Source organism: Sapajus apella, unplaced genomic scaffold (genome assembly GCF_009761245.1).
Source record: "Sapajus apella isolate SASKATOON/1434 unplaced genomic scaffold, GSC_monkey_1.0 scaffold37, whole genome shotgun sequence".
Lineage (NCBI taxonomy): Eukaryota > Metazoa > Chordata > Mammalia > Primates > Cebidae > Sapajus > Sapajus apella.
In genome coordinates this window covers 14,138,446-14,160,500 of record NW_022436977.1, presented here as the reverse complement: position 1 = coordinate 14,160,500, position 22,055 = coordinate 14,138,446, and the positions used below count along the sequence as shown (strand labels likewise).

The following is a 22,055-nucleotide window of genomic DNA, read 5'->3' as shown; positions in this document are numbered from 1 at the left end:
CACACACACACACACACACACACACACACACACACACACAGGTTTAGGTGTAGAACCCCCATGCCTAACGGTATACTTTGCAAATAAGAAAGGAAGCCTGAGGAAGCCTGAGTACTGGTCCTAGACTTTTAAGATTTCCATACATCTTGGAAGGAAGGTTGAGGTAGGAACAGGCTTTCTGACCATAGGAAGGACTTGGCAGATGTGAAAGGCCAGGATGTTGTTCTCTGGGTGACTGCCACTTCAGCAAGCAGGACAAATGGCTCAATGCTTTGTGTGGAATGGTTGGCTTAGAATGTCACTTGCGGATTTCTCCCAGGCCAATGCATGATTTGCCTCTATGTTAAAGAGTTTGAAGCCACATTCCAAACTTATAGGCAAAAATGTAATAACATTGCTTATAGGTAGTGGTATGATATAGATATGATTTAATTTTTTAAATGTGCCAAAAAGTATTGAATCTATCCAGTCAAATGAAAATTGGGCAATCAGCAAATATCATCAACATGGACACACTTCTTGGCAGTTTTGGGAAAAACATGCTATTTCTTCACCCCTCGCCCCCACGCTTCCCTACCTCCCAAGATGGGCCATTGCCTAAGTTGCACTTAACTATTTCCCTACAGACTCACCCAGTAAGTCAATACTTTAATTAATGTTACTGATTTAGATACCAAAACTTGTGTCAGACTTTCTACTATATCAGGAAAACCAACAGGGAGTCTAAGAGGAGATTCATTGAAAAATGCCTAGGACTCCCATTTATTACAGAAATGTCAGACATCACAGTGAACTTTCCAATAAGTAATTAGCCCCTTATTTTTTGGCATTATAAATTTGGGTCCAGTTGTGTAGCACTTCTTGTAGAAACCCTGACCTTCCATATAGAAGGCTATCTAAAAAAAAGTCACAAAGATGTTTTGCCTAATTTCCAAGTACTGTAGGGTCTACTACTGTAGGGTCTACCCTTTTGACATCTCTTGAACCCACAGCCTCCACTCCACCCTTCCTGCGTCACTGCAGTAGCTCATAAATGTTCTCACTGCTCACAGTCCTACTTCCTTCCAATCAGTCATTTACTCTGTTACCAGAGGGATTTTTATAATATACATATGTTCATGTCATTCTGCTTAAAATCTTTAGTAATTCTCCATGGCTTTTGAGATAAGCTCAATTCTTTGCCTTAACTGAGAGGTCTTTGGTGATCTGGCCCTGACCTCCCCTTGGCCACATCCCTGAATGTGTCTGCACTGGGCACAAGGGCTTACTGACAGGTCCCTGGATGTGTCATGTCTATCTATTCATCTGTGCCTTTGAATATCCTGTTCTTTACTCCTAGAATGTTTGTCCTTTGTTTTCTTAATTAGCTTCTACCTTCATTTAAAACTCATTATAAGCATGCATTCCTCTGAAAAGTCTCTCTTGTCCTTGAGTGTGCTTTAGAGGCCCTGTTCATCTGTACTTGGCATCACTCTGTGCACACCGCCAGTATTACCATCACCTAGGGTGGTATTTGGTGATGTGCTGAGCTGCCTCTTCCTAATTCAACCCCAACTCCCCCATTAAAACTTCCTTGAGGTCAGGAACGGCATCTTGTTTGTAACTGTATCTTGGTACTGAGTTTAATGATGAGAACAGTAATTTGTTAAATGAATGAACTTAGAGGTTCTTTTAATTAGCTCTTGCATGTCAGCCTGGAGGATATTGGTATGTAAAATTAACTACTCCTAGATACTAGTTCACATATTCCTAATACACCTGAGTCCAATGAAAAAGTCAAATGTACATTTCTATGGGATCTGACAGCATTATTTCATTTGTTCTTCACAGTAGCCCTAGAGTGCAAGTTTTGTAACGTTTATCACCTTTTTTAGATAGGGGAACTGAGACTCAGAAAGGCAAAGTGACTTGCCTGAGGTCACATAGCTAGCAAGTAGCAGTGCTGGGACTCGAACCCATAACCCGTAATACTGAGTCCTATACTTTTTCCATTAATGCATTCCATAGTTTTACAAGATATAAGGAGATTTATCTCCCCCAACATGAGTGATAGGCAGAATAATAGCACCCTAAATTTGTCTATGTCATAATCCCCAGAACCTACTAATATGTTACCTTACATGAAAAAGGGGACTTAGAAAATATGACTAAGGTTAAGGACCTTGAGAACAGGTGAGTTCTCACACCTAATCATGAGTTCTTAAAAGCAAAGAACCTTTCCCAGCTGAGGTCAAAGCCAGAGAAAGATGGGATGACAGAAGGTGGGTCCGAGAGACGTAACATGAAAAGGACTCAACCCACTGTTGTTGGCTTTGAAGCTGGAGGAAAGATCCACAAGCAAAGGAATGTGGGTGGCCTCCAGAACTGGAAAAGACAAAGAAAGAGTCTTTCCTAGAGCCCCCAGAAAGGGACATAGCCTTGCCTGTGCCTTGATTTTCAGCTCATTGAGATCCATGTCAGACTTCTGACCTATAAAACTGTGAGATAAATGTGTTATTTTAAGCCACTTAGTTTGTGGTAATTTGTTACAGCAGCAATAGGGAAGTGATACTCTGGGGTCTGAAGCAAGAGTTGTGCTGAGTCCTGGTGAGGGGCAGCTCTGAAGGCTGGGCTCAACACCCAGGGGGCCCAGGTCCTGGCATAGCTCTTCCTATCTTAGCAGTCACACAGAAGGTGGCTAGCTAGGTTCACAGCACAAGCTGCTGGAGGGAAGGCTGTGCATAGACAGGGCCAGACCTAAAATCATCTAGCCCCAGATTCTATCACTAGCGTTTCCAGGGCATGATTATCTTTCTTGATGCTTGATAGTAATGTCAAGGGTTAGTCATGTGTATTCCCCAACAGTTCTGTTTCCAGCATGGTGAGGTAAAGGGGAAAAATCACTGGATAAGGAGGCTTGCAACTGGGTCTCAGCTTATCCATTACTCCCTATTTTGCCTGGGTGAAAATCATAACTTCTTTGGGACTTTATTTCCTCAGCTATTAAAATCAGAGGCTAGTTGAGACAACATATATGGTCCTTCTCAGTTCTAAAATTCTCTAATTTCATTCACAGATTCCTTTCTGCTAAATCATCTGGGCTGTCAGTCAAGGACTCAGCAAACACATTATTTGGCCATGTTTAAATGAAACATATGGGTGACATGCTAAATTCATAACTGAAATGACTGTAAGTATATAGCTTCATCTCTTCTTTATGCCCATAAAATTGCTTTGCACATCAATAAGAAGAAAAGAATTTGCGGTGATCAAAAAATATAGGATTTGGGATTATATTCTGGACCATTATTTACTAATGGTTGGATCTTGGGCAAGTTACTTAACCTCTTTATGTCTTCATTTTCTGTCAATTGTAGATGATAACAACATTTACCACATGGGGCTGCCATGGGATAAAAATATCAAGTGTTTAGAACAATGGCTACTATAGAGTAAAGGTATAATGTATGTTAGCTCTTCCACCTTTATTATTTGAAAGCTGTGATGCAGTAGAATTCAAAATATGATTTCAGACTGGGCATGGTAATGCTCACGCCTGTAATCCCAGCACTTTGAGAGGCTGAGGCGGGTTGATTGTTTGAGACCAGCAGTTCGAGACCAGCCTGATCTCAAATGTGGCAAAACCCCAACTCTACAAAAAATACAAAACCTAGCCAGGTGTGGTGGTGCAAACCTGTAGCTCCAGTTCCTTGGGAGGTTGAAGTGGGAGGATCACCTGTGCCTGGGAGGCAGAGACTACAGTGAGCCAAGGTTGTGCCACTTCACTCTGGCCTGGGTGACAGAGTCAGACCCCATCTCAATAAATAAATAAATATTTTTTAAAAAATAAAATACGATTTCAAAAAAGGCACATTCATAGACAAAAAAGAAGATTATAGCTAAGTGCCTGCTTACCTTTCATAAAGAGGGGCCGAGTTGTTTTCCAGAGATCTGGATTGTTGTTAAATATGATGCCTTTCTCATGCATACCAATGCACTGCAGCCCAAGTTTGCTGCCAAATCGAGAGCTGTAATGATTGTGCTTCATTACATGGAACATACTTGAGGACCTGAAAAGAAAGGAAACCTTGGTGTCACTTTTTAAGGGTCAGGAGAACTCATGGTGATACATTTTGACTAGGAAGTATCTCTCTTAGCATATTCATGTTGCTCCAAAGGCAATGTGCATGATTTCAAGTATTCAGGTTGAATAAGCACTTCTGTTAGCATGAGAACATCCTTCTCCAGTTGAGTCATTTCTACCTACTGACTCCCTGTTTGAACATCACAAAAGACAGAAAACACACACACATACCCACATACCATTCCTTATTTCTCTTACTTCTCTAACTTCACCAAAATATGTCCCACTACTGGAGTCAGAGCTGCAAGGGTGTTAAGAAGCTGAACCCTCCATATCATGAGAGCCAGAAGAGCCTCCAGACTCCCAGATACCATCCAGCCTCACTCCAGAAAATGCCACCCACTATAAGAGTGAGCCACAGAATTGGAAGTTTGTGGAATTACTGAAGTCTTGTTTTCCCAGTTTGGAACCAGCAGTTTTGCCTAGTACCACCCAACTCCAGTCTCTAATCAGGCCTGTTCCCTCCAGTGGAGTGTCATTCAGGGCTTGAAAAATATCTCCTTGGGCATTCTAGCCCTGAGCTTGGCCAGAGCCTAGCTGGGCTGGCATGCCAAGTTCACTATGGTAGTAAAGGAAGCTATTTTGGGGCTCTGCATTCCATCATGACTCATCAAAGTCTCCAGGGTCCCAGGGTTCTCCCGTGATATAAGATGTAATGAGTCATGAGATAGTGCAGTTTGTACAATGCTCAATTGTGCAAATTCAAGGTACATAAGATGTCATTGGTATTATCTTGATTTCAGATGTTGTTGTTGCTTTCTTGGTGAACTTAATATTTATATAAATTTTCATGTATTCATTGCAGCTTTGGTCCTCTTCCCCTCTGGTCTCCTGAAATTTTGTTTCACAACTGCAAATTCTCCTATTATGGAGCGTTTCAGAACCTATAACCCTCAAAGATTAGACGTGGTTACTATAATATCTGCAGCTGTTTCTCAGACGGGTTGGGGAGACTCTTGCTCCTCCCTCTGCTAGTTGACACTTGGCTTATATAAGGATACCTTTGCCTTAGTGAGGTGGTTCAGTTAATGCCTGCTGAAATACATTCCCAGAGGACTCTAGGACAAAAATGTGCTGCTCTGGTTTAATGGATTAGGTTGTGGGCTCAGTATTAATCCAGTTCTCACATCTGGGATGTGTTCCATAGTCCTGTCTAAGCTTTAAAAGTAAGTCCCTGAAATAACGGTAGTGTCAAGAAGTCAGAACAGAATCATTATTATATGAAATACAAAAATTAGCTGGGCAGGGTAGTGTGTGCCTGTGGTCCCAGCTACTTGGGGGACTGAGGCAGGAGGATAACTTGAGCCCTGGATGTTGAGGCTGCAGTGAGCCATGATCATGCCACTGCACTCCAGCCTGGGTGACAGAGCAAGGTCCTGTCTCAAAAAGAATGTAAGAGAATAAAGAAAAAAAAAAAAAAAAAAGCAGAGTTATTATTAAATAAACAACTTATTTACTCGACATTTATTTCAGGAAAAAAAACCCCTATTTTCAAATCAAAACACTATTAAATATTCTCTTGATCTGATTCCAGATAATATTCATCAAATAATCCTAAATTTTGGACGTGTTTGCCTCTCCCTAACAACAAAAACAAAAATAAAAATTCAGAGGCTTCCATTTGTATTCTAGGGAATTAATTTGTCTGATGGTTCAAATTTTGTCATCTATAGAAAAATTATGCCATAGGAAGGAATGAAATTGTTATGAATTAAAATATTTGAAAACTACCTTCCCCTCCATCATCCTATAATTAAAGCAGAAAGTAAGTAATTTGTATATTCTTTGTTCACAAACTCATATCTAAAAATTTTAAGCACTCAGAGGACAAGCAGAACACTATTTTTCTGCTCTGACCCTAGGGCTTTTGCTTCCTGTATTAATCATATTGGCCTGTCCATTTCATTAAAAAACTTGTTAATCAATTTTTAGATGAGATAAGAAACTCCAAACATAAAACAAACCCAAGTAAATGTTTGCTAGTTATTAATAATAAAAAGCCAAACTTAAAAATTCATGTGTCCTTTAGGGGGCACCAACATCTCAGCTATTTTGAATCCAAAGCTCAGCCTTGTCAAGGGACAAAGCTAATCAGGCAGAAGTGATAAAGCAAGGGGATGGATGACTGGCTACAGAACAGCAATTCAAAGCAAGGCCATTTACTAAAAGTAAGCTGGATTTATCCAACCAGAGTAAATCAGAAAAGTGAAGAAGAGAAGGTCAGTGATGAGCTAAGAACCCCAGTCCAGAGCTCCTCCGGGCAGTCAAGACAGGCCTGGCTCTGGCTTGCAGGCCAGCCAGCAACACTGCTGGAAGCAAGTATTATGCTGATTATTTGGGAGAGAGAGGATTTCTTACCACTGGGGAGAGTCCAACTGAGTCCCCAACCTCAGAAGGGACAGTGCATAGTGTTGGGTGTCTGGTCACTAGGGTCATTATTCCTCATTAAGCGTGACTGAGGGCAAAAGACACCTCCAAAGATGGCAAACCTATTGTCCATTCAAAATGAAAAGTAGCCAGAGAGTAAGCTTTTAGGTGATGAGGAAGAAGCCACCTGAGTTCTGGGTTTAAACAATTCACACACTTGTGGGCAGGTTTAACAGTGATAAGGAGGCAATTAATGAAATCATTGGTGCCATTTTTTTTTTTTTTTTTTTTGAAACAGAATCTCTGTCACCCAGGCTGGAATGCAGTGGTGCAATCTCAGCTAACTGCAACCTTCAACTGCCAGGTTCACACAATTCTTGTGCCACAGCCTCCTGAATAGCTGAGATTACAGGTGCCCACCACTATGCCTGGCTAATTTTTTTGTGTATTTTTAGTACTGACGGGGTTTCACCATGTTTGCCAGGCTGGTGTCAAACTCCTGACCTCAAGTAATCTGCCCACCTTTACCTCCCAAGGTGCTGGCATTATAGGTACGAGCCACCGCACCCGGCTGGTGACAAACATTTAAGAACATTTGCCTCATGCAAGCCTATTCTGTTCCATCAATCCTATCACCTTTTCACTGTCCTTCACTGCTCTAATATCTTCACTTACCCAGCTTAAATTATAGGTGACTATAAGAGATAAACAATCTTTATAAAAGACGAATCTTACTGTAATCACCTAACCAAGTGATCAAATTTAACGTCAGTGCTAGTGGGACAACCTGTTACTCATCTTCCAATGTGATGTGATATGAAGTTCCTAGTACTACTGAAGTGTTACTGCAAAAATGTGCAACCTGGATCTAATTGAGTCTTTAGACCCAATTTTCCATTTATAAGAAATACCGGGAACAGATGAATATAGTAAATGACACCAGGATGAAACAGTGAGAGAAATTCAGAATGTGGAATATCTTATAACTGACCGGGTCTCTTCAAAAAGTCAGTGTTATAGGGGGAAAAGTGTGGTGGGGGGATGCTCTTTCAATTTTCCTATTCATTTGATAATTTTCTTAATAGAAAATTGGGAAAAATTATTGTCAGTTATTAAAGTTAGAATACCCTTCCCTGAATCTTCCACGCCCTTGACCCTCTTGTTACTTTGTCATGGTTGCGTGGTAAAACAACAACTCCAGCCAAATCCAACTCTTAGCCTGTTCTGTGTTTGCACCTGGCAGTTGGATTGGGTTGGGAAAAAAAGAAAAACCGTGTGTGAATGCCTGTGTGTGTGTGAGCCCACACCCACCTGCTGACATGTTCTTGGTTAAATTCAAGGGGGCCCTTAGTGCCACTGGCAGTTCTACTGCATGTCCCCAGCCCATTCACTTTCTCACTCTTCTAGACAACTATTATATTCTCCCCACTCAGCTCCAGCTGAAGACTTTTCCTATTTTCCTGAAAAAATGGAAGCATCTACAAGAACATCTCCACAAGCCCCAACGACCAGGACCTGTGCCTATATATTCCACCTTCCCTCCAGTTACTATGGAAATTCCATGTCCCTATTCAAGGCCAACCCATCCACTTGTCCTCAGGGACCTCTTCACACCTCACCTAGCACACCCTTTCTTTCTCTTTCATCAACAATCATTTGATTTTCCTTCGTAATTGACCATTCCCTCTACAACTCACATGCTGTGATTTCTCCTATTTTAAAAATCAAAACTCATTTGCCCACACATTCCTCTCAGCTACTGTCCCATTTCCTGCCTCCTTTATGGCAAACTCCTTGGAAGACTTGTCTACATTTGCTGCTTCTGATTCTTCTCCCCCTATTCTCTTTTCTGGTCAGACTTTTGCCCCCACCAGTCCACTGAAACTGCTCTCGTCAAGGTCACCTGTGACCTCCCTGTTGCTCAATGCAGTACTGAAATCTCGATGCATTCCCTTGCCCTGTCAGTGGCATTTGACATGGTTCACAATTTCCCACTCCCTGATATGCATTCTTCACCTGGCTTTCAGACATCACACTTCCTGGTTCTCTCTTCTCAGTCTGGCTGCTCCTTCTTAGTCTCTGTTGCTAGTTTCTGACCTATTTACATTCGAGGGTCTCAAGGTTCAGTCCTCTCTACTCATCATCCTACTCAAGTGTCGACTGGGCATGTCAAATCTAACGTATCTGGAATGGAACCCTGATCCTTCCCCCTCCCAGACTTGCTCCACCTATCTCAGGACACGATGTCTCCATTCAATGTAAAACTGGACAACACTTTAACGCTTTATTTTTTTCTCTCACACCCTACATCCAATCTGTCAGGAAGTCTGTTGGCTTTGCCTTCAAAATATGTCCAGAAGTTTCCCTCATCTCTTGTCATCTCTACTGCTACCACCTGGACCAGCCAGCATCACCTCTTGCCTAACTGGTCTCTCTGCCCCCATCCCTTGTCCTCTTGCACCTGTTCTCAACAGAGCAGCCAGAATGATTCTGCTGAAACATAAATGAGTCATGTGTCACTCCTCTGCTCAAAGTCTTCAATGGCTTCCTTTCTCACAATGGGTAAAAGCCAGAGTTGTTACAATGGCCTGCAAGGCCTGACATGATTTGCTGGTAAATACTCATCTCCAGTATTCTTTCACTCAGGCTCTTACTGTTCCTTATGTCTAGAATGCTTTTCCTCCAGGTCTCTGCATGGGCTACTTGCTCATTTCCTTTAGGTCTTTATTTAAATGCTATCTTCTCAGTGAGGGTTGCCTGAACCACCTATTTACAATCACACCTGTGTCTCCACAACTGGTCCTCTCCCATCTTCCTTCCCTACTCTCTTTCTATGTAACACCTCTCTGCCTGATAGTAGTGTGATCAACTATCCTGGTTTGCCCAGGACTATGCCAGTTTCAGCACTGAAAGTCTCACATCCCGGAAATGCCCTGGTCCCAGGCAAACTGAAACAATTGGTCACCCTGCTGATACACTATGTACTTTACTTGTTTCTTGTTGACACACTTAACAACATATTGCTCCATGAGAGTAAGGAATTTTGGCTGGTTTGTTTACTGCTGCATTCCCAGAGCTTAGAACAATACCTGCTATACATAGTAAGTTTTCAATAAATATTTAATGGATGAATGGAGAGCCAGTAATAACTATTATAACTTAGAATCATTCAGTGCTTAGTATATAATACATTCTCAGTAAATGTATGTTCAAAGAATAAATGAAGGAAACCCCTGTAAATGATGTGTAAATTTGCACATCAAGACAGGTATAAAAATGTAACCCTAATTAGTATGTTAATTGCTGACAGATATGCAAATATAACCCAGATTAGCATGCTAATTGCTAATTTCCCTTTATGAGTGCTACATTTTTTTTTTTTGTATTCATGACAAAAAGCAATCTAGGGACATATAATGGACATATAGTGTCATATGCAGCACCTACAGACCCTCGTTAATTTAGAGCACAGCTGCCTGGGTAGCTGCCTGGGGGAACCCAGCACATATCATCTATAGTTCACCAGTTGGATCGTACCTCCAAGGCCCCCAGTGGTGCAGGCAGCATCTCAGCAGTGCACATGCCTGATTTCTCCCCTGAAGTTCTGCAGCCCCCACTGTCTTGGGACAAAGCTAGAGGAAAAGTTGCACCGTAATTTCTACACAGTTGTAATGACTATAGACCTCAAACATTTCTAAAGAAAAAAATCTGGCAAACTATTCAAATAAAAATAAAAATCTTTGTGAGGTCCAATGGGGTATTTTCAAGAGGTACGGGGAGTTCTGGAAGAGACTTGAAGAGCAGGCAAGGAAAGGAGATGGGGAAAAACATGTCCTATTCCTGAGGGGAGCTCAGCCTTTAACAGCAAAATTGAGCTGCTCTGAGGCAATTAAGGAGAACACAAAGACTCCGACAAGTGAAATACCTGAGAGGGCAGAACAAAGAAAGAACTAGGAGAGCTGGGGATAGGTTGGATGGGTTGTGGCTGCGTCTCGGTGTGCACCAGCCCTGACTTGGTGGGGGTTGTTGGAGTCACTTTCCTAATTTAGACAAGCAGAGTGGTCAGATGCCACCCCCACTGTAAGAAACAACCACTTTCAGGAATTGTCTTTGGAAATTTGGGGAATTTTGCTGGAGACCTAAGAATCTAGCATCAAAATATCTAGTATTTCAAAATGATTTCTGTCTGGGTACTGTGGTCCTTTCTCAAGTCCATCATTCTTTACTCCATTTCTAGTCTCACACCTCCACCATCTTAGCATAAGACAAAACCAAACCTGCATCATTGTTTCCCTCACCCCAGGAGAGGCCCTTCTGCCCCAGGAGCTTCCTCCTCTACCCCCTCTTTAGATGGAATGTTCTCAAACTCAGCGGTACCTTGGGATCACCTGGGGATTATTAAACACTACTGATGCCTGGGTCCTACCCCAAGAGGTTCTGAACTAAAAGTAGGGGTATGGTCTGAGCAGTGGGGCTTTGAAAAGCTCCCTGGGTGGCTCTAAGGTACAGCCAGGGTGAGAGGTACTGTACTAGATCTTGGACTGCAGGTAGATATGCTTCTAGATAAATATCTGAGGGTCACCTCACCTGTCTGCTGAGGGAAAGAGGTGATGGGGAAAGCAGACTCTGGGCTGGGGAGAGCTGGAAGGCAGGTGGCTGTGGGGGGAAATGAAAGAGCAGCAGCAAATGTCCCTACCCCCAAACCCAAACACCAGTGCTTCCGGGATATTTGTGAGACCGTAGCCAGTTGTAAAAGTGACTCAAGTACTGATTTTTTAAATGAGAACATATCAAAAACATATACTCACTTCAGTTTGGCTGACTACAGCCTAATAGACCAGGAGAAGTAAATAAAAAAGTAATTAATTATGATCTAGTTCTTAGAGCAGTGGTTCTCAAACTCAGGTGTGCAGCACAATCACCTGCATGTAGATCACCTAAGGTCAGGAGTTCAAGGCCAGCCTGACCAACATGGAGAAACCCTGTCTCTACTAAAAATACAAAATTGGCCAGGCATGGTGGTATATGCCTGTAATCCCAGCTACTCAGGAGGCTGAGGCAGGAAAATCGCTTGAATCCAGGAGGCGGAGGTTGCAGTGAGCCGAGATTGTGCCATTGCACTCCAGCCAGGGCAACAGGAGTGAAACTCTGTCTCAAAAAAAACAAAAACAAAAAACAAAAAAACACGGATTGCGTGTCCTACCCCAGACTGTCTCACTTAGTAGGTCAGGGTGGGGCCCAAGAATGTGCATTGCTAACAAGTTCCCAGGCATGTTGATCCTGCTCCTTGAGGGACCACACTTTGAAAACTACTGCATTAGAGTATTTCACAATGAACCCGGTGAAATGATGTTTCCACCTGAAGCCATTTCTGTTTAGTTGTGTAAGTGAGGTCTGCCTTAGCTACTCTTAAAAGTGTTACAACACTAAACGGAATGAAACAAACCGAAAAAGCCCAGGCCCAAAAAAATTTTGGGGTAGTTTGAAATATTTGGAAGTATTCATATAATACTGATTTCTCCCCTGCTCCCTTCTTTCAGTATCTGCTTCAAATATTTGGGCTTTGAGGATATCATAGTATTTTATAAGATGTAGTAGTTTACGACATGGTATTTTATGTATGTAATCCTGACCTGAAAAAATTACGTAGTTTCTAGAAAAGCTTCACTTACTTTTGAGCTATAGACTTTGTATCTGAATGAATAATTCTAACAAATTGGAAGACACCCTGGTCAGCTTTAGTTTGTGGGTGAAGTTCTGTTACAAATTACAAATATAAGAATGTATTGAGACAATGTTTGCAGATAGCTTTGCTAAAAGTCTACTGAAGATAGCTGAACGTCTAGGGAAATATGCCATCTTTGAAATTCTCCATTTTCTAAGATCAATAAACAAGAAAACAAGTGTTCTACCAAACTAGTTGTTTATAGTCAATTCCTATTTCGTTAACCATAGAACTAATTCAATCTGCTTGTTATCCACAAAATATAACAACGCAGAGAGGGAGGACACTATTTTTTTAAATGAGTAATATTGTTCCTGATTTATGTAAGATCACTCTGCTGGGATACTGGCAGAAAGTCATAAATGGGAGAGCAGCATGTGAATGACTTCTTTTTCTACCATCCGTTCTTTTATTTCTTTTCTTTTTTTTTCTTTAATCGGATTCAGCCAAGGTCAGCTTACTGTCTGCTCTTTTAGAGGTGCTCAGTTGCTTGGCGGGAGAATAGCAAATTGCTAACCAGATACCTCTGTCTCAGGTTTTATTTCATTTTAAAAAGACAGGGTCTTGCTCTGTGACACAGACTGTAGTGCAGTGGTGTCTTGGGCTTTTTTTTTGTTTTGTTTTCTGTGGTTGTTTTTGTTTGTTTGTTTGGCTTGGTTCTTTTTAATGTTTATTTGTGGTTAAGACCAAAAAACTTGGAAAAACAGAAAAGAGTATGTTTTGTCAAAATCAAATTATGTGGCTTCTAAGTTTCCACATTCACTGATGACAGAGATTTTAAATAATTTCCCAGCTTTCCAGAGTTCTTTATTTATGTACCGCTGGCTTCAATTCAAGCAAAACCCAATTATTCCGTGTGCAATGTTAGATTTCTGGGGATTGTTCACCTTCATTTCAGTGGTAAAAATATAGCGTCAGAAACAAACACATCAAGATTCAAAATAAAATTGTCCTAAGTGGAAAAAACTCCAGCATCAATTTAAAAAGTACGTCTTCGATTATGAACAGACTCACTTGCTGATAATGAGTGTTTCCTCTCCAGAGATCCAGACTCTCATGAATTCTCCATACATCCGGTTGTAGTAGTTGCAGGCATTGCCGATCCCCATCCACAGGAATCTGCCGTGGGAGATAAGGGGTCCAATTCCCATGCAGTAGCCGGGACCTAGGACAGGCATCACAGCACAATAAGCATCTTAGCCATACCAAAAATAGCAACTGCTTTGTGTTGCTCCTGTTTTTTTTTTTCTTTTATAGCTAAATGTTCTTTATCTCTGATGTGTATCTGTGAATCACGAATGAAGTGAAACAAAACAAAAGCCTCACACTTAACATGAGGCACTTCTCCCCTCCATGAATAAAAAGGAGTTCAGTGTCCATGCCACACTAGTTTTATTTGGTATCAATCATTTCAGTCTGAATGAACTTGGGTGTCTGTGCTAATTTCTTCCCATGTTAACTGGTGTTAGTGAGTTTTGAATACAAGTCAATTGGTGTGTTTGGTAGCAAACATGGAAACACTGACAAGTGACAAGCCGGCAGATCTGTTTGGTGCCTTGTTTTTTCTGGAAACTTTCAATTTGAGTGCCCCAGTTGACAGAATGGGTGGGTTAAAACTGGTCTGCAGTTTTGTAGGAAAACTTTCAACTGAAAGAAACAAAATCTACAAAGAGAATGTCCAATCCAAGAACATCTATTTCTTTTTTCTTTTTTTTTTTTTTTGAGACTGAGTCTCACTCTGCTGCCCAGGCTGGAGTGCAGTGGCATGATCTCGGCTCCTGGGTTCAAGCAATTCTCTGCCTCAGCCTCCTGAGTAGCTGGGATTATAGGTGCCTGCCACTACACCCGGCTAATTTTTGTATTTTTAGCAGAGATAGTTTCACGATCTTGGCCAGGCTGGTCTTGAACTTCTGACCTGATGATCCACCCACCTCGGCCTCCCAAAGTGCTGAGATTAAAGGTGTGAGCCACCACACCTGGCCCATCTATTTCTTTTATTTCCCTCAAAAAAGACTCCATTTAAGAAAGGTTCTTAAGCTAAATCTCTTAGGCAAAATAAAGATAAGAGTTGAGGAGTCAGGCAATGGGTCTTTCAGCCTCTATACCGGAGTTTGAGTCCCATGATCTAGTTTTAGCCAAAGGTAGTGGCCACTTAGCAACCTTTCTTATGCAGAGAATGGCAGAATTGTAAAGAACATGAATCCAGGGAACAACTAGGGAATTTACTGTTGCTTTTATCAGAGAACAAACTTGGTAGTTTGATTTTACTGGTGGTGGTAAAAAGTTAGATTAAAAAGTTTTAGGATGTTTTTCAGAATTGTCAGGTTGTAGTTTTTCTAAATCTTTCTCTAATTCCATTCTGTCAGTGAAATCATTCTGAAGCCAAAACACACCTAACTATGTGAGATAGCATTCTCACCTTATGGGCAAGAATTGTGTAATAATCTACATAGCAGGAGCTTTTGCTTGAATCATCTGAATTGGATGTTTAGTCCCAAACACAGCAAACAGTGTTAGTCTTTTACTTTGCAATAGCTAATATGAGTAAGACTGTCAGCTCTTTCTTCCCTTTAAATAGACGATCTTTGTTAATACTTATGGAACCAAAATATGGTCTAAGGTTACTAATCTTGTGATTATTTTAGTAACACTACATTACACAGTAGATGACTGACTTTGTATTAAAATAATTCTATTAAGCTCTTTAAAAGATTTCCATAGCAGATTTGATTGAATATGTATTTCCTTAAACTGTCATTAGATATATTAACCTTTAATCAATTAATATATGCATAATATAATACCTTACTGGATATTTATAGCTTGGCACACTGTAGATGCTCAACAAATGTTTCCTGAATAAATTTCAAAAATTAATTAGGCATGTGTATCTAATATAAAGGATGAAGTTTTAAATGCCATCCTTTTTTTTTTTTGAGACAGAGTCTCGCTCTGTTGCCCAGGCTGGAGTGCACGGGTGCTGTCTCAGCTTACTGCAACCTCTGCCTCCCAGGTTCAAGAGATTCTCCTGCCTCAGCCTCCTGAGTAGTTGGGACTACAGGCGCGAGCCACCACCCCCAGCCCGCCATGTAAAGAATCTTAATATTTGCCACCTGCCATTCAAATGTAAGCTATGACGCAGGAGAGATGTATCTACTAAAAAAGGGAGATTGAACCCTGTGCTTAGATTAAGAACCTGAATGTTCTAACCAGAAGAGAACCAGAGTTTTGAGTTCTTAGCGACCAGTTGTATATCAGCTTAATTCATCCAGCAAACACTGGTATAGATACTACTGGTATAGAAACTAACTCCAAATTAGGAACTGGAGACATTATAAGTATAATGGTCCCCATCAGAGTCTGGGGGCAGGAGAGGAGAGTGTGTGAAAAATAATTAAAAATAAAAGAATTTTAATACAGTGTTACCTTTTTACTTATATCTTATGCCCCCCACCCACCCTCCAGCTGGAGAGGAGAATGTTGGAGGAAGGTAGAGACTTTGATAAAATATTAGGGAAATATTCTGGTCATATCCACGTTAAGCTGCTTTCTGCTTCTCAGATTTGGGAATGCTTATCTAGGCAGGCAGTGATTGCGGGAGCCTCTTTCATACCCTAAAAGAAGCAGTAAATACTTTGCTGCATTTTTGTACAGAGACAACCTCCTTGGAGCCAACAGCTGGGACCTCTCCCCAGCTGTCCAACACCATAGAGAAACCTGTGTGCACATATACATTCAGAACAGCCCTGTTCACAACAGCCTCAAACTAAAGACACCTCAAGTATCTCTCAACAGTGGAGATGACAATTAAACCATGAGATATTTATATAACTCAATACCTATGGCAATGAAAATGAACTCTGCCTGCATGCTGCAATGTGGATGAATCCTACAACTATACTGTTGAGGAAAAGAAGCAAGATAAAAGAATACATAATGTATGAATTGACTGCTAAAATGTTTAAAACAAGGCAAAATTTACCTGTATTGTCTGGGGATGTGAAATTATATGGCAAAATTATAAAAAACAAGGGAGTGACTGTCACAAAATCAGAGTATTTCAAAAACAGTGTTTTGCTCTGGAGTGAGGGAGAGAGTGATTGCAAAGGCACACGAGGAGCTTCTGGAACAAGGATAATATCTTCTTTCTCGGGCTGCCCTGTGATGGCAAATTTATCACTGCACTGTGCACTTTCCTGTGAAATGTTGTCTTAACAAGAAAAAGAGGAATGTCAGTTGCCATGCTTTTCTTTTTCCCCTAGTGCTCTGCTCTGGGATGTGGCACCCAGGGCAGAGTGTGGCATCTGGAGGGAGAGTACCCTTGTTCAGAGTTGGGGATGGCTCTATGTCCTTGGGGAAGGGAAAGTTGCCAGTGCCAGGTGTTTGTGAGTCCTGACCCAGATCAGTAGACTTGGGGCAATGTTTCAGAACTGAAGCTCCCAACTCCGCCCCCCTAGCCACTCCTCCTCCCCGACAGGAATGACTCTTTCCTCAGGACTTTCATAGCCCCTACCTGGCACTAAGTCCAGTCAACCACCTAGGTGTGTGTCCCTGACTGATTTTACCACTTGTATATAATCCCCTCGGGGCAGAAACTGCATCTCTTTCATCTTCTCACACCTCCTCCCTTCCCTTAGCTGGAGAACAGGGCTTCTCAGTAAATACCCACAGAAGCAGCTTAGTTATGAGCCCAGCTTCATCACTTATTAGTTGTGCAACTCTTTGATTCTCAGTTTTGTCATCGACAAAACAGATACAAACACACCAATCTCACTGGAGAAAATGGGCATGAAACAACTGCTTTGTAAATTATAACTCACTTAAGGGCTTTACATCATTATAAGTTCTTAAGTCCCCCCAGCTTTCACTGGCCCTGAGCTTTCTTGACTCTGAGCTTCCCCCAAACCTTAAAACCGAGAACCTGGAGAGGCACTGATTTGAGGGAGCTGGCAGGAGCTCAAGAGCATTGATTAGCAAAACCACCCTAAACAAGGCCAATTTTCTTACCTTCCCTCCCACAACCAGAAACCACAGGATCTGACAGCCTGTGCCACTAGTGGATTCTAACTAGACCTTCTGCTTTCAAAGTGTGAAACTAGAAACTACCTGGCTAGCAAAATGATCATCAACCTGGGCTTTAGGACTTCCCGGTGGTCCCCCTGTGTTCCCACTTTCTGTCCAACTGGTGAGCTGACAAGCCATTTCCTTTCTCTGGCCTTTAACCCTTCACTTGTAAAACGAGGAGTTTGAACTCTGTGGCTTCTCATGCTTGTCAAAGCACTTTGCCTGGGCAAGGCAGATCAGCTCCCTGGGTCTCAGTTTCACGTTCTGCCAAATGCAGGGGTTAGGCTCATATCTGTGGCTCTCAACCTTGGCTGCTGATGAAAAATCAGGAGGGAAGATTTAAAAAAAAAAAAAAAGCAACCCAAAACTAGCTGAGACCCTACCTCAGAGAGTGCTGAGAATCACTGTGCTACTCGTTCTGACTGTCAGTGGATGCAGCTTCATGGCCCTGGCCCAGAAGTGCTGGACAGAGTGAGGTGCTGCCTACTCTCCCATGGATCCAGAGCTTCAGGGCTGCTGGTTCTCAGGCTTGTCCCCAACAGGCTGACCTCCTTGGTCAAGGGTCCCAGGAAACTCCACCAGTGCTGATTAGCCTTAGCAGCTGGAGGGACTTTTAAAAAATGCATGTTTCTAGGCCTGAAGAGTCTGATTCAAAAAGTCAGGAGCAGGGCCCAGGGACAGAAATTTTAACAAGTTCCTACCTCCTAGGTGTTCTTACATAGACTAAAAGCTTGAGAAGCTGTGGCTCACTGGATGAGCAATGCTGCGTGGGCAGTGCTGGACTGTCCTGGCCTGATTCTCTGATATTACAGACAAATTAGAATTCGGCACCTGGGCCTATGAAGGGAAGAAGAGGAAAATGTGTTCCACACCCCCTACCTACTCACCCCACCGTGACCATTCACTGACCCTGACCTAGAAGTCCCCTTGGGAGAGGAGAAATCCAGTGAGGAAGGGCCACACTGGGAAAGAGAATTCAAGTTAAAGACCATGAAACAGTCATCCCTTAGCTCTGAGCCTGCCTTTTCTGGAGTTGACCCTGTCAGGGAGCAGAAAACAAAATTAACTAAATGTTCCTTTAAGCTGGGCATTGAAGTAAAATATCAGGCTGAATCAGGCAAAGAGGCAATTATTTGGAATGTTAAAAAGAAACCAGACACAGAGCATTTTGTGCCAGCCCCGCGCTCCCATTCTGATCCCACTGAGATGAGGCCCACCACATTTACCAGTGTGTAATAAGTATAGTCTTAAAGTCTCATCATATATCTTATGGAATTGAGAATAGGTTTGTCTGCAATGAGGCATTTTCACTGAAAACTAAAGAAGCAGTCTGAAATTTCAGATCATTCTGAATAATCTGATATCTGATCATTGCAGCATTAATGGTGGGGGGATAAGGGTTTTCTATTGGGATTATCTGGATAATTATATTATTCACCACATTTGATTGACCCACAGATCTTGTTGAAGATTCTAACGGGGTGTGATATTCCAAGAGCATTGGAGTGGTCCCCATTTTTCTCCCACTGCCTGGATACCATTCAACCCTATGGGAGCCGGGCAGTGGAAGAAAAATGGGAACCACTATCACCACATTCCCAAGAATAAGAGAAAATGATGAGTGGAATAAAGAGAAGGGATACATACCAGACAAAGAGGGGACATGGAGGAAGCAGAGTGAGAGAGAGAAGGAACGCAGTAGAGAAGGCATTCCAGAGACATTTTCACCTTCAGAACAAAATTGCAATCTGTTTTTAAAAGTTAACCAGAAAACCCCAGAATTTTACTTTATCCCATCCCATCTTCAGCTTGTTTTAAAGGGTATTTGTGCCACGTCTACTTTACCAAAGCAGAGTGCAGACTGGAAGGGATTATCTAAGATATTTTTTAAGTGCTTTCATTTAACATGTGCAGATAATTAGTCTGAACATTTTCACCCAAGTCCTCAATTGCTAACATGGCCATAGTCTTCAGAGGTCTTTCCAGGTTTGCTTTTTGTCCTTTTGCAAAATTTTCTTTACCATCATGGACCAAAAGCCCAAGTAAATAACCTTCTTAGATACAAAAATAAATGACTGACTTACCTGGTATTGAGGATGTGCCCTCATAATTCCACACCAAGAGAAAAAGGCCAGTGAGCAGCAGGATTGGCATGGTGGCAGCAGGCATGGCTTCAGGCACCATGCTGGTGATGTTATAATGCATCGGGTTCAGCATTTCCAAAACCATCTTGTGTTCCTTTACCTCAGAGAAGGCAATTTTGAGTCCTGTGGAAATCAAAGGGGCAGAAAAATTACAGAATCCCCTAAAAGGTTCATCTATAACTCCCGTGGCTTCAGAGGGTGCTGTACAGCACAGATTCACTTAGTGTTTTATAATGTGATCTGACATTTAGACAAGACTAATTTATGGTTACAAGTCAAAACACGGAAGCCCAAGAAAGATCTTTTGGCTTGAATTGCAGCATTTCTGACCTTGGTAGAGTCTCAGGTTCCTTTAGACGCTTGTTCTGATAGAACCTTATCATCTTGCCCTTGAGTGGGTAGAGTGACATGCATTCCCAATTGAAAGCGAAATTTCTTGCCAAAATATAAGAAAACAAAGCTCATTCCAGAGGTGGAGTACTTTTGTGACTTCATCAGCAGGTTTTGTTTAGGCAATCTTCCCTTCAAGCCAAATCAACTTAAAATAAAAACAAAACAAACAAAAAAAAGCAATCCCCCAACTCCCTTTTTTGACCAAAATTACTTTTTTGATCAAAATAGTAAGTTTCTACAGTAAGAACACATTTCTTGGGCATTGCTGAGGTCTTCTCAGAGCCTTCCATCAGTTCATCTGTTGAATTCAAAGTGACTAACTCAGGGCATCTCTAGTGACTTTAATGAAGATCTAAAGTCTCTTGCACTATGGGCCTGATTTAGCAGTGTCCCTAGGGACCAATGCCAACAGTAGTGTGGGAAAAAAAGAATTGCAGAGGAAGAATAAAGGGAGAAGAGAAAGAAAGGAATGGGGAAGGAGAAAGAGAGGACAGGCGGAATAGGATGCCACAGAAATAGGCTCAGGTGCCACTCAGCAACCTCACTCAAAGAGCCGCTAACATCCTGTGCGAGCCAACCAATTTTCAGTTTGATGTGCTGGTTCTCCTGTGTTTTTCAACAACATGCCATTGAATCTGTCTTTTTCAGCAAGGTTTTGTAATACCTTTACTCTTAGAACAGAGTTTCCGGGTTGGTAGGTAGATTGTAGCTGAAGAGGTGTAGGTTGAACAAACTTGTATAGTGAGGAAAGATGCATCATTAAATGCTTTTTCAGTGGCAGATGGCATGCCCAAATGTTTGCCTTTATTTAGATGGTACCTACAATTTTCAGGACTTGCAATGGTTCTCAAGCAGACATGGGCTGGGTTTCACCTAGCAATGAAATTCTTGATTCATAGCCAGGGCTTCTAATTGGATATCAGGGGCTCTGTGGATTCCCTGAAACACTGCATAAAATATTGTATCAGCTCATGTGCACATTCTAGGGGAGAAAGGCCATAACTTTCATCAGATTCTTAAGGAATATGTAATTCTGTTTCTCCTCTGAGCTATATGAGATCTTAAAGTCCAAAGACTGATTTCTGGCAACTACAAAAATTTTACAACATAGTTGAATTTATCCAGTTGCTTCATCATTTTGTTTATATCATTCTACCATTTAACTAATCATTAATGCTTGGGTGCAGGGCACTGAAAATGCCTGTGCCTATGTTGAACAGTTTTGTTGTCATTTTTTAATATATGTAAGTTGAGACTAAAAAGTCAGCCTTGTGACTGTTATCATCTGGCTCCTTTGCTGATGACAAGCTATTTTTAACAGGTTGAGGTTTTAAATGTCTAGAGCAGAATTTGACATCGTTCTGAGTAAGCTCTATATGACTGACAGCCGGGACCCTTGAAATTTCAATTTATGTTGATGTAACCTGAAACCATTGTTCAAAGCATAAATGAGGAAAGTAGTTGCGACAGAAAGGATGAAGATGTCCCACAGGAGGTGATGCCAGCAAAAAACTTCACATTAAAGGAACTCTCAGAGGTATTTCACACATTGAAAGCAAAGAGTGTAAGATGTTGGAGGCTGATGCACATTTATAAAGGACTATGGCAATTCACTGGCATAGAAAAGATGCTCCCTCAGTATCATCATAAGTTATGCAAAGAAAAGTAGGCAAGAACTTTTAAAACCTCTTAGTTTCTTTTTACAAAGAAAGAAAACACTTAAAATCTCGCATTTAGCAAGTTAAGCAGCTTGCTCTAGGGCACCCAGCTCATATGTGACACAGCTGGAATTGGAGCCTAGGGGCTCTGTCTCCAGAGCCCATGCTCTTTATCATGCCATTTTGCTACCTATTATGGGATTTATTCTCCACACTCATGGACTTTTCATTTATGTTCACTCCTGGGCTATTTAGAATGATTCCTTTTAAAGATTAAGCTTTATGGACTTCTGAGTGCCACAACTAGAAAGGTCCTTTGAGATTCTCTCCTGACTGCATGTTGGTTTTCCTGTTCAGTGGGGCATTCTAATGGGCCACACAGGTAGGTTGAACAGAAGCCTTCAAATAGCAGTACAGGAATATAGGAAGGTCCTAGAGCTTCACAGAGGCTGTTTATACATCCCCTTAGCCAGTAATACCCTCCCCTCACCCCCAAACGTACACACACATGCACACAGTTGTCAGGTACTATGCATTTCAGACCATCTCAAATGCCTGGGTCTCCACTGCCTTCTGAGGGT

General features: G+C 41.7%; 1 protein-coding gene and 1 long non-coding RNA gene across 6 annotated transcripts in view; one reads left to right on the top strand and one right to left on the bottom strand.

The window, feature by feature from the left end:
* LOC116564387 (aromatase) overlaps positions 1-22,055 on the bottom strand; it is a 110,072-nt gene that overhangs the window by 12,857 nt on the left and 75,160 nt on the right. For all 3 annotated transcript variants that reach the window (XM_032297469.1, XM_032297470.1, XM_032297468.1), the window contains exons 2-4: positions 19,364-19,546; positions 13,230-13,380; positions 3,895-4,049 (exon numbers count right to left, since the gene is read on the bottom strand). In XM_032297469.1, coding sequence (XP_032153360.1) covers positions 3,895-4,049; positions 13,230-13,380; positions 19,364-19,508 — 451 coding nt within the window. In that variant the 5' untranslated portion in view covers positions 19,509-19,546. The remainder of the gene's footprint in view (positions 1-3,894; positions 4,050-13,229; positions 13,381-19,363; positions 19,547-22,055) is intronic.
* The window catches only part of LOC116564388, a 168,690-nt gene that overhangs the window by 116,501 nt on the left and 30,134 nt on the right, over positions 1-22,055 (top strand). For all 3 annotated transcript variants that reach the window (XR_004274873.1, XR_004274871.1, XR_004274872.1), the window contains exon 2: positions 3,056-3,169. This is a non-coding gene — a long non-coding RNA (uncharacterized LOC116564388). The remainder of the gene's footprint in view (positions 1-3,055; positions 3,170-22,055) is intronic.